The 12,033-nt window shown below is 35.0% G+C and overlaps 1 protein-coding gene across 2 annotated transcripts in view; it reads left to right on the top strand.

Moving 5' to 3' along the window:
- The window catches only part of PDE1A (phosphodiesterase 1A, calmodulin-dependent), a 397,000-nt gene that overhangs the window by 266,737 nt on the left and 118,230 nt on the right, over window positions 1-12,033 (top strand). For both annotated transcript variants that reach the window (XM_010833841.1, XM_010833842.1), the window contains one exon: window positions 6,845-6,958. In XM_010833841.1, coding sequence (XP_010832143.1) covers window positions 6,845-6,958 — 114 coding nt within the window. The remainder of the gene's footprint in view (window positions 1-6,844; window positions 6,959-12,033) is intronic.

Here is a 12,033-nt window from a genome sequence, read left to right on the forward strand (position 1 = left end):
TGCTTTATTGACTATGCCAAAGCCTTTGACTGTGTGGATCACAATAAACTGTGGACAATTCTGAAAGAGATGGGAATACCAGAGCACCTGACCTGCCTGTTGAGAAACCTATATGCAGGTCAGAAAGCAACAGTTAGAACTGGACATGGAACAAGAGCCTGGTTCCAAATAGGAAAAGGAGCATGTCAAGGCTGTATATTGTCACCCTGCTTATTTAACTTCTATGCAGAGTACATCATAAGAAACCTGGACTGGAAGAGGCACAAGCTGGAATCAAGATTGCCGGGAGAAATATCAATAACCTCAGATATGCAGATAACACCACCCTTATGACAGAAAGTGAAGAGGAACTAAAAAGCCTCTTGATGAAAGCGAAAGAGGAGAGTGAAAAAGTTGGCTTAAAGCTCAACACACATAAAACAAAGATCATGGCATCCGGTCCCATCACTTCATGGGAAATAGATGGGGAAACAGGGGAAACAGTGTCAGACTTTATTTTTGGGGGCTCCAAAATCACTGCAGATGGTGATTGCAGCCATGAAATTAAAAGACGTTTACTCCTTGAAAGGAAAGTTATGACCAACCTAGATAGCATATTGAAAAGCAGAGACATTACTTTGCCAACAAAGGTCCATCTAGTTAAGGCTATGGTTTTTCCAGTGGTCATGTATGGATGTGAGAGTTGGACTGTGAAGAAAGCTGAGCACTGAAGAATTGATGCTTTTGAACTGTGGTGTTGGAGAAGACTCTTGAGAGTCCCTTGGACTACAAGGAGATCCAACCAGTCCACTCTAAAGGAGATCAGTCCTGGGTGTTCATTGGAAGGACTGATGCTAAAGCTGAAACTCCAATACTTTGGCCACCTGATGCGAAGAGTTGACTCATTGGAAAAGACCCTGATGCTGGGAGGGATTGTGGGCAGAAGAAGAAGGGGACAACAGAGGCTGAGATGGCTGGATGGCATCACTGACTCAATGGACATGAGTTTGAGTGAACTCCAGGAGTTGGTGATGGACCTGGAGGCCTGGCGTGCTGTTATTCATGGGGTCGCAAACAGTTGGACACGACTGAGTGAATGAACTGAACTGAACTGAACTCTATAAAAAATGGAGTTTAAAAATATTTTATATTTTTACAAATGTATATTTAAAATGTTTATATAGTCAAATATTTAAATATATTTTAAATATGTGTTTATTTGCATATGTCTCTACTATACATAGTTATTTAAGTATGTATTTTTTTAAAGAAAATCTTTGAGTTGATATAGCCTGTAGTATTTCAGAGGTGTGACAGTAACCAGGTATAAATGATTGGTTCTCCCTTTAAAGTTAATATGGTCTTATTCCTTGCCTCTAAGGAGGAACAAAATTGATCTTGAAAGCATTTCTAACTATTCAAGTGTTTGTATCACTGTACTTAAAAAGAATACTTCAAAATGTTGAGAACTATGCAGTGCCCATTTCTGTAATAAAAAGTACTCTCTTGAAGTAAAGTGATAAATAGTTAACCCAAAATGTGATTTGGAAGAAAAGGAAGAATAATTATATTTTTCTTTGCCTTTAAAAATTCATTTTTTTCTATTCTATGTTCTCCACTTTAGTAGGGTCATTTTGCTTCTTTAAATATAGAATGTAAATATATTTTAAAGGCCAGTAATGTTTGCCATACAATTGTTCTCATTTTTCAATGATACCAATTATTTGGGGAGTTATTTATTCTATAAAATAAAGATATCAAGGGATTTTACAACTATAACATTGGCCTTTGTGGGGAAAAAAGTATCTTAAAAAGACTTTCAATTTATAAGCCTTGCTTTCTCGACTAAGGTTAGAATTTAATTTCTTAAGCCTTGACCTGCAGAATAGACAAGAAAACTTCATTATTTAATGGCTTCTTATCATCACTTTTTAATCATGTTAGAATTAGAGGCAAGCAGGACTTACTGAAAATGACACAGCAGCTTCTAGTTCTGACAGTCCCAATTTATATGTCTTTGTGCACTCCTGTGTGTGGCCATATTTCAATGGTAATGTTAATATCACTATAGATATTCCTTCAGCATTACCTCTTCTGCTTCTTAGTATGGCATTCTTGCAACCGTATCCTTCTCTCTTTTGTATTTCAGTTATGTAAAATACAGGGACATTGATAGAAGGATGATTATTTTCAATTCTCTTTTAAGTTAAAATTGTTAACATACACATCACTCATGCTTTACAGCATTAGAGATATCCTGGGCATTTTTATCCTAGAATTAATGAAGACATGCATAGACACATGGGATTTTTCAGTATAATATCCTTATTATGTAAGTGGTTCTATTGCAAGATAAGGTTTTATAGCAATATCTTAGAAGCTAAGTTTAGAGTATATGAAGTACCTGATTCTGAAAACTACATCATTTTACATTGTGTATTTTTTCATTTGAAAAGTGGCAGTTCTATATTTGAATAAAAAGACTCAATCATTTTCTACAGCTCAGTACTCTTTGTTCAAAAGTAGAAATTGCTTTTCTTCTGTGACTGCTTGATTGGATCACAGATCTAATCAATTATTTTCAAAGATGGTTTCTATTTTCATTGCTGTCTTCTTTTAAGTGTTCTGATCCTTATAAGGTGAGGAAGTAGTCCCACCAAAAAGCTAAGAACATCAAAACCTGTTCAGTACATAATATTCAGGCTGATTTTAAAAGTCTCATGAATTGTCAAAGATTAGTGCCTTTCTTTTTGAAGAAAAATCATTAACAGTTTAATGCTGCTTTAGAGTTTTTCCATGTCTTTGATATTATATATTAAAAATTTAAGTATTTTAATGGAATTGATTAAAAGTAAAGATATGTAACAGAAGCATCTATTTTGCATATATCCATTTTCTATCTCAAATTACATATTTCATTTTATAATTTATAATTTGATAAGTATGAGCATATGTATGCACCTATGAAACCATCACCACAATCAAGAAAATTAACATTTCCATTACCATCAAAATTTCCTCTAGCTCCTTTGTAATCTTTCCCTTCCTCTCTTCCTTGATCTCTACCTCCTAATTCCCAGGCAACCTCTGCTCTGCTTCCTGTCTCAATAAGAATAGATTGCATTTAAAAATTTTATACAAATTGAATCATACAGTATGCGTATATCCTATCTCATTCAGCATAGTCATTGTTCGGTCACTTCATTGTGTGTATCAACAGTTCATTTATTATATTGCTAAGCAGAACTTCTTTGGATGGATACGGCCCAATTTGTTTTCCATTTACTTGTGGATGAACATTTGGGCTGCTTCCAGTTTGGGTCTATTACAAAGAAGGCTGCTATGAACATTTATGTCCAAGTATTTGTAAGGACATATATTTATTCTTCTCTCCACCAAAGAATAGAACAGTTGAGTCATATGACAGATACGTGTTAACTTTTTGGGCAATTGTTTTCCAAATTGATTGTACTTATTTACATTCCCAGAAGCTGTGTGTGGTAGTTTAAATTGTTCACATCTTTGCCAGTATTTGGTATGATCAGTTATTTTAATTTTAGTCATTCTAAAAAGTATTTGATTATATTTCATTATTGTTTTAATTTGAATTTTTCTGGTGACTACTGATTTTGAGCATCTTTTCATGTTTGCCATGAATATATCATTTTTGGTGGTACAAAAAAATCATTAGCAGATTTTGTATTGGATCATTTATCTTATTATTGAGGTTTGCAAGTTCTTAACATGTTTTCTGAAAATCCTTTTTCAGATATATGATGTACAAATATTTTCTCCCAGTCTGTGGCTGGAAGTTCTTAATATTGGTGAAATTCAACTTATTATTTCATCGCAGGTATTGTATGTAAGCGGAGAAGGCAATGGCACCCCACTCCAGTACTCTTGCCTAGAAATTCCCATGGACGGAGGAGCCTGGAAGGCTGCAGTCCATGGGGTCGCTGAGGGTCGGACACGACTGAGCGACTTCCCTTTCACTTTTCACTTTCATGCATTGGAGAAGGAAATGGCAACCCACTCCAGTGTTCTTGCCTGGAGAATCCCAGGGACGGGGGAGCCTGGTGGGCTGCCGTCTATGGGGTCGCACAGAGTCGGACACGACTGAAGTGACTTAGCAGCAGCAGTTGTATGTAAGACATCTTTGGCTTACCCAAGATCACAAAGATTTTGTCCTATGTTTTCTTCTATGTTTATAGTTTTAGGATATGCATTTAGATCTGTGATGCAGGTATGGAACAAAGTTCCTTTTACACATGGATATTTCTAATTATCCAGCATAACTTGTTGTGAGGTTATCCTTTTTCCTCTAAATTATCTTTTCATCTTTTCCCAAAATAAATTAACTATATATTTGTGGGTCTGTTTTTAACTTTATAAATCTATTGATTTATCTATTGTATTATCTTGGTGCTAATAATGCAGTGTATTGTGCCATTTATACTGTACTGACTACTGTAGCTTTAGAATTTCTTGAAGTAGTGTAAATTCCCCAGCTTTGTTCTTTTTGTTAAATTTGACTATTCTAGCTCCTTGATTCAATGTGAATTTCAGAATCAGCATGTCAATATATACAATAACAAGAGAGCCTGCTGGGATATTTACTGGGGTTACATTGAATCTATAAATAAATTTTTGGAGAAATGACATGAAAACAATATTGAGTCAATCCGTAAGCATGGGTGTATCTTTCCATTTATTTAGATCTACGGTTTTTCCTTTCAACAATGTTCTGTAGTTTTCAGTGTATAGGGCTTGCACATACTTTGTCACATTTATGGCTAGGAATTTTACATTTTCAGAACTATTGTAAATAGTATTACTTTATATTTTAATTTCAGATTGTTCATTATTATTGTATAGCATGATGTTGATTTTTGCATCTTTTTATATTGTAAACTTGTTAAAATCATTTATTACATTTTATCACTTCTAGTAACTCTTTGGTGTATTTCATCAGATTTGCTACTTAGACAATCACATTTTCTGTGAACAAAGACAGTTTTATTTCTTTCTTTCCAACATGAATACCTTTTATTCTTGCCTTGTAGCTTTGGCTGAAAGATCCAGTGCAATTATGAATATCTGTGGTGAGAGTAGAGCCTTGTTCCTGATTTTGGAAGGAAAGCATTCAGTCATTTAGCATTATTTATGACATTAGCTAGATTTTTTAGACTTTTGCAGGTGAGGCATCTCCCTCTTATCCCTAAAGTGCTAAGGATATATGAGTGGTGTATTTTTAAGCTGTTTCAAAGTATGAAACTTTTTCTTTTACTTTCTACATAAAAGGAAATTATACTAAGTAATGTGTTTGGATTATAGAATTACAAAAATCCCCTAAAACTCTATGTGTTGCTCCATTATTATCATATTCAGTATTTTACACAAGCCTCAGAGCCAGGCGTAACTTTCTCTTTCAAAGTAACCTGTTTTAGTCATTGATATTTATTTTGTTCTGCTTTGCTTACTCTGGACAAATAAGACATTTATCGACACATGGAATTTATTTTGCAGTGTTGTTGTCTGCTAATATTTTATCATACAAAAGTATGTGGTACAAAAAGCAATTGTAGCTGCCTGGATAAGAAGTTTTAAGCTAGGTGTGGCTCTTTTCTGTGGAGAAATAAAGTTTCTTATGGATGAAGAAATGTAAAATACCATTGCTGAAATTTTTAACTTGTCTTGATACCCTAAACCTTGGTATTGGAAATCACTCAAGTAAGTTTTCAGAGAATCTCTTACACTATCTTTAAGGCTGTGCCTAAAAGTAGATGTATTCCATTCTCTCTGAAATACCTTTTCTCAAGGAATTAAATTCTGCCTGCTGACAGGAAAATGGGTGAATTGTATTCGCAATTCTTATTTATAGTGTATAGTGGCTAAAGAATATGTTTTCTGTTGTTAGTAAAGGGAAGTATCTTTAGAAACACTTGGTTTATAGTTAATGCATAGAAATTTCTAAAAGTATTAGAAAATTATTGAGGTAATTTGTATTATTTCACTCCCTGAGATATCTATTTCTGCCTAAAAAATTATTACAAAATGTAGTGGCTTAAAACAACAGTATTAATTACATCACAATTTCTGAGTCAGAAATCCAGAAATGCTTTAAAATATCTCAAACGGTTGTGATACATGATTCTATGGGCAAAAACATGAGAAAATATTTTGTAGTTTTGCCTTAACTGAAAAATCATTGCAATAAAAACACTAAGCTTGTATACATATATTTTTTTCTCCTCTTAATTATATTTTCTTGAATCTTTTGCCTTTTATTTTTATTTCTACTGCTATAAACAGTGAATAATTGATACAATATTGGTCAAAAGAGTACCTGTTAAATATTTCTTAGTGCCAACTCTGAAGAAGCACAACAACCATAGAATAAATTCTAGTATTAGGAATTCTTGTATGAAAATACCTATATTGTTTGAATTTTCAGAAAAACTATGCTTGAAATATGGTACATAAACCTGCAACCTATAGCCCTAATATTATTGAGCTGCTGCTGCTACTGCTAAGTCGCTTCAGTCGTGACCAACTCTGTGCGACCCCATAGACAGCAGCCCGCCAGGCTCCCCCGTCCCTGGGATTCTCCAGGCAAGAACACTGGAGTGGGGTGCCATTGCCTTCTCCGAATATTATTGAGAGGTGAATATAATTTCTGATAGTTGTTTAAGTGATAAAGATTGGCCTTAGTTATACCTCAAATATACCTGAAAATATTGCTATTTAATAACCTGGAAAGATAAGTTGAAAGTTTAACCCAATTTGTATATTTAATATTGACTCTTTTCCTTATAGTCATGATAAATCTCTTTCTCTTTCTTTTTTTGGCTACTTTTGGAAATAGACTAAGATGCTTAGTGAAGCAGCTGGAAAAAGGTGATGTTAACGTCATCGACTTAAAGAAGAATATTGAATATGCAGCATCTGTGTTGGAAGCAGTTTATATTGATGAAACAAGGTAAGTTTTAACCTCCTTTCCCTTTTAACTTTTTTGCTTGTCTCCTTTTTCCCCCTTTTTTCTTGACCCTGCTTTCATATCTTGGCTAAGAAACCCAAATCAAAATCTTATTAAAAATTAAAATGTTCTTCTTGATATAGCTATGTTAAGAACTAAAATTCTTTCTTTTAAAAAATACAGATTTTAATCTAAATGCTTGAATAATACAAAACAGTCGATCGATAAAGTAATAAACAAATTAAAGTCTCCTCTCCCCCTGCTCTCACAGTCCTTAGGCCCAGAGTTTTAAATGTCAGAGATAGATGTAGGCTTACACTGATTTTTACTAATGTAAGAGTTTCCCTCTTATCTCAAGATTTGCGTTCCTTCTGAGAAAATGGGTGTCACATGTCCATATATTATCATGAGAGGCATCTATCAGACACTGTATAAGGGCTTGCCGAGCAGCAGTTCCCCGTGTGTATTTGATAATCTCCATCATCCAGCCTGATAATTATTAATACCAGAGTGGTAAAAGGAGATTCGGAAATGGGAATTCATTTGAAGAGGATTGTTACCTTAGTCCTGTGGCTCTCAATCAGGCCATTTGCTTTCAAGGTGTCATAGGGCAATTTCTGGAGACTCTTGGTTTGGCTGATGGGGGCTACCTAGTGTTATAACAGGTAGAAGCCAAGGGTGCCACTAAACATCATAATATGCACAGGAAAATCCCCACAACAAAGAATTCTCTAGCCCCAAATGTTAATACCATAGAGGTTAAGAAACCTTGGCCTAAAGGACAACTGTAGAGGGATCCTGTTGAGAGAGAGACATGTACTTCCAGATGTTAGTACAGAAAAGGTACTGAGTTTTTCAAAGTCGAGAGGCAGGTGGAGGAGAGGTCTTTTGAAGGCATTGTCCAACAGATACGGATTTCAGAGGGTGAAAACCAGACTTTGTTGGGTGATTGTTGAAACAGAAGACAGAGTAGGAATCGAAAATTCAGCATAAATATCAAAGAACAAGATACCCAGTTGGTGTAGGGTGTTGTCTCTGAAGGAAGCACAAAAGCTCCTCAGGAGAGAAAAGGTAACCAGCATTTGCGTAGTTGTCACACAGATGACAACAAACCCACCAGTCTTGTAAGACCCTTTGACCCCTGTCTTCCCCACCATATTGCTGAACAAGAATAAGCTGCATAGTGAGTGGGACAGGGGACCAGACGTGGAGGATGAGTCCATCACACTCGTCTCCTCTGCTGGCGTCTCTGCCTTGTCAGGCCTGAGTGCGGGGCAGGTGAGAAGTGTTAAATCAGATGTGAGATTGAGGTGTACTGGACTTACACACACACACACACACACACACAATAATGTCATTTAGTAGGTAATAAATTCACAAATCAAAAATCAAAACAATATAAAATGGTACCTTATGAAAGTCTTTATCCACCTGTTTCTTAGTCTACTCAAGTTCCCTAACTCATAAATTTCTTATGAATATTTTCAGTGATTTCTTACAAATTTTTATTTCATATTTTCCCTCTGGCTCTCATAGAAGATAACATACTATTCATAACTTTCATTTTGATTTTTCCCTTCAACAAGGAAGCTTGATCTTCCCACATCATATACCAACATTTAAATTTTAGGCCGTAAGAATTTTTACTGATAACTGATAGAAAAGGGTGTGGTGAAGACCAGGCTGCACAGAGATTCTTATTCTCTGGAACAGAAGTCTGTTAAAGCACAGTGTGAAGTCATAAATTAAGAGAAAAAATCATAGGCACACTTTTAGAATGATTTTTAGTTAACTTTCACTAAGTGTACATAAATGTATATGATTCTTATACATGAACAGAGATTCAATGTGTAACTTTTTAAAAAAATCAAGTATTTTTCATAATTTCCTAGCCTTCATTTTTGTGTGTGGTTTTTCTTGTTTACAAGTTGACTGAACTTAATTTAAAATTTCTTCAATCTGTCTTGGACATTTCATTTTTTATACTTATTTATAAAACTTACGAAATTTTGCCTTTAATAATTATTTGGAAATTTACAGTATTCATCTTGTAATGATGTAATACTATCCAATTTGACAGAATATTATGTGCTTTATTTATTAATTTTTCCTTTATATTTCCTTTCCTAGAAAATTATGATCACATGGATATTTTTAACTTAGTTCCCCAGGATCCTTAATTCATTTAAACATTTTCATTTGAAACTTGCTCTTTTGTGGGAAGAAAAAAATGGTTCACTGCTTCAGGATACAAATGTGGGGTTTTTTCATCTTTACAATACAACAAAACATCCTAGATCTTAACAATACATTATTTCCAAATGTTTACTCAAATGACACAAAACTTCTCACTCTTTTATTTTAATCCTCAATGGCATCATGAATTTTAAATTGGATTAATAATAACACCCCACATATGTACCATCTTCCAAGAAGAGTTCATAGTTTCATTAACTTATAGCAGTCTCACCACAGTCCTGTGTAGTTGGCAGGGTGACCATTACTTTCTGTATTTTACTAATGGATGCTTGGGGCTGGTGCACTGGGACGACCCAGAGGGAGGGTATGGGGAGGGAGGAGGGTTCAGGATGGGGAACACAGGTATACCTGTGGCGGATTCATTTCGATATTTGGCAAAACTAATACAATATTGTAAAGTTTAAAAATAAAATAAAATTAAAAAAAAAAAAGAACCAAAGCTCCTGAAGTAAACTGGTTTGCCAAAGGCCACAAACCTAGACTTCGGCAAAACTGGAACTAGTGAGTAAGGCATGACATCTTTCTTAGTGCTCTTCCCTCTATAACTGGCTCCTCTCAGAGTGTTGTTATCAAGCAGGATGGTTTTCAATGAACTGTGAAAGATTTAGATGACAATGTGTAAAATATTCTGATAGTTAGATTGTAAATTCTAGAAAAATAGTCCCTAACATTTATTACTAATAGCCTATTATTATAGCTATATGCCAAGAACTCTTCTAAGCACTTTAATGCACTATTTCATTTAATAATCATAGGAATTCTAATGAGATTAAAACTTATATTATTACCATTTTACATATGAGCAAAGAGAGTCACAGGAAAGTTAGATGGCTTATACAAGATAACACAGAGGATACTTTAAAGAGTGGAGTTAGGTCTTGGCAGGCTGACTCTAAAGACTGGCTTTAAGCACAATTCTCATCTGCATCCTTTTATTCACATCTGATAAAAGAGTGATTTTAGAGACTTCCTGGAGGTTTTGATGAAAGCTCACATGCTGTCAGGATTGTCAGGCCCATTGGTTTGTTGACTATGGTTACATCTTTTCTCAACTCTGCCTTCAACATCGTTTGCTTGAAATTACCTATAGGTAGAGTATTTATACTATAAAAATTGGCAAATGATACAAATCAGGATTTTTTTTTTTCCTGGTGAATATGTGGTTAACTATTTGTCATCATGCTACTGCTTATACCCAACATTACTTTGTATGTATCTTCTAAGACTAGTTTGATGATTAAAATATCAGCTCAAGAAATTTTAGAGGAAAAATACTTGATACTGCTTGATTTCCTATAGACTTAGTAAGATACAGGCCTTCCCTGATAGCTCAGTTGGTAAAGAATCTGCCTGCTCTGCAGGAGACCCTGGTTTGATTCCTGGTTGGGAAGATGCCCTGGAGAAAAGATAGGCTAACCAATCCAGTATTTTGGGGCTTCCCTTGTAAAGAATCCACCTGCAGCTGGTAAAGAATCTTCCTGCAGTGTTGGAGACCTGAGTTCAATCCCTGGGTTAGGAAGATCCCCTGGAGAAGAAAATGACTACCCACTCCGGTATTCTTGCCTGGAGAATTCCATATGCTTATAGTCCATGGGGTCTCAAAGTGTCAGACACAACTGAGTAACTTTCACTTTCACTTAGTAAGACACAGCAGCAAGCTGAGGATACTTTTTGTTGCCATGTGTATATAATTTTTAAAACTGCATTTGCCTTAGGGATATTAGTAAAACAGAGATAATTGAATAAGCATTTAGTTTCTTTTAAACTTTAAAAATACTGATAACTTCTGAGATTTTTTATTAGAAAATTCTTTTTCTAGAAAAAAATTGTTTCAGTAAGTATTCAAGAGAGGCATTTGGAGGTGGCTGAACCACAAAAAAAGATTAAAACATGATAAAGCAGGATAGAACAGAAATTATAAATTGGTTTAAATCCCCCCTATACACACATATACATACATACATACATTACCTTTTCCCACTAAGCTTTAACAACTGCAGGATTTCAGTTAAGATAAATCAAAGCACAAAATCTCTCTTGAAATATGATTTGAGTAGAAAAAATAAAAAACAATTTCTTTCTTTTTTTTTAATTTTATTTTATTTTTAAACTTTACAATATTGTATTGGTTTTGCCAAATATCAAAATGAATCTGCCACAGATATACATGTGTTCCCCATCCTGAACCCTCCTCCCTCCTTCCTCCCCATACCATCCCTCTGGGTCCTCCCAGTGCACCAGCCTCAAGCATCCAGTATCGTGCATCGAACCTGGACTGGTGACTCGTTCCATATATGATATTATACGTATTTCAATGCCATTCTCCCAAATAATCCCACCCTCTCCCTCTCCCACAGAGTCCAAAAGACTGTTCTATACATCAATGTCTCTTTTGCTGTCTCGTATACAGGGTTATTGTTACCATCTTTCTAAATTCCATATATATGCGTTAGTATACTGTATTGGTGTTTTTCTTTCTGGCTTACTTCACTCTGTATAATAGGCTCTAGTTTCATCCACCTCATTAGAACAGATTCAAATGTATTCTTTTTAATGGCTGAGTAATACTCCATTGTGTATATGTACCACAGCTTTCTTATCCATTCATCTGCTGATGGACATCTAGGTTGCTTCCATGTCTTGGCTATTATAAACAGTGCTGCGATGAACATTGGGGTACACATATCTCTTTCAATTCTGGTTTCCTCGGTGTGTATGCCCAGCAGTGGGATTGCTGGATCATAAGGCAGTTCTATTTCCAGTTTTTTAAGGAATCTCCACACTGTTCTCCATAGTGGCTGTACTAGTTTGCATTCCCA

This window comes from Bison bison, unplaced genomic scaffold (genome assembly GCF_000754665.1).
Source record: "Bison bison bison isolate TAMUID 2011002044 unplaced genomic scaffold, Bison_UMD1.0 scf7180017863946, whole genome shotgun sequence".
Classification (NCBI taxonomy): Eukaryota; Metazoa; Chordata; class Mammalia; order Artiodactyla; family Bovidae; genus Bison; species Bison bison.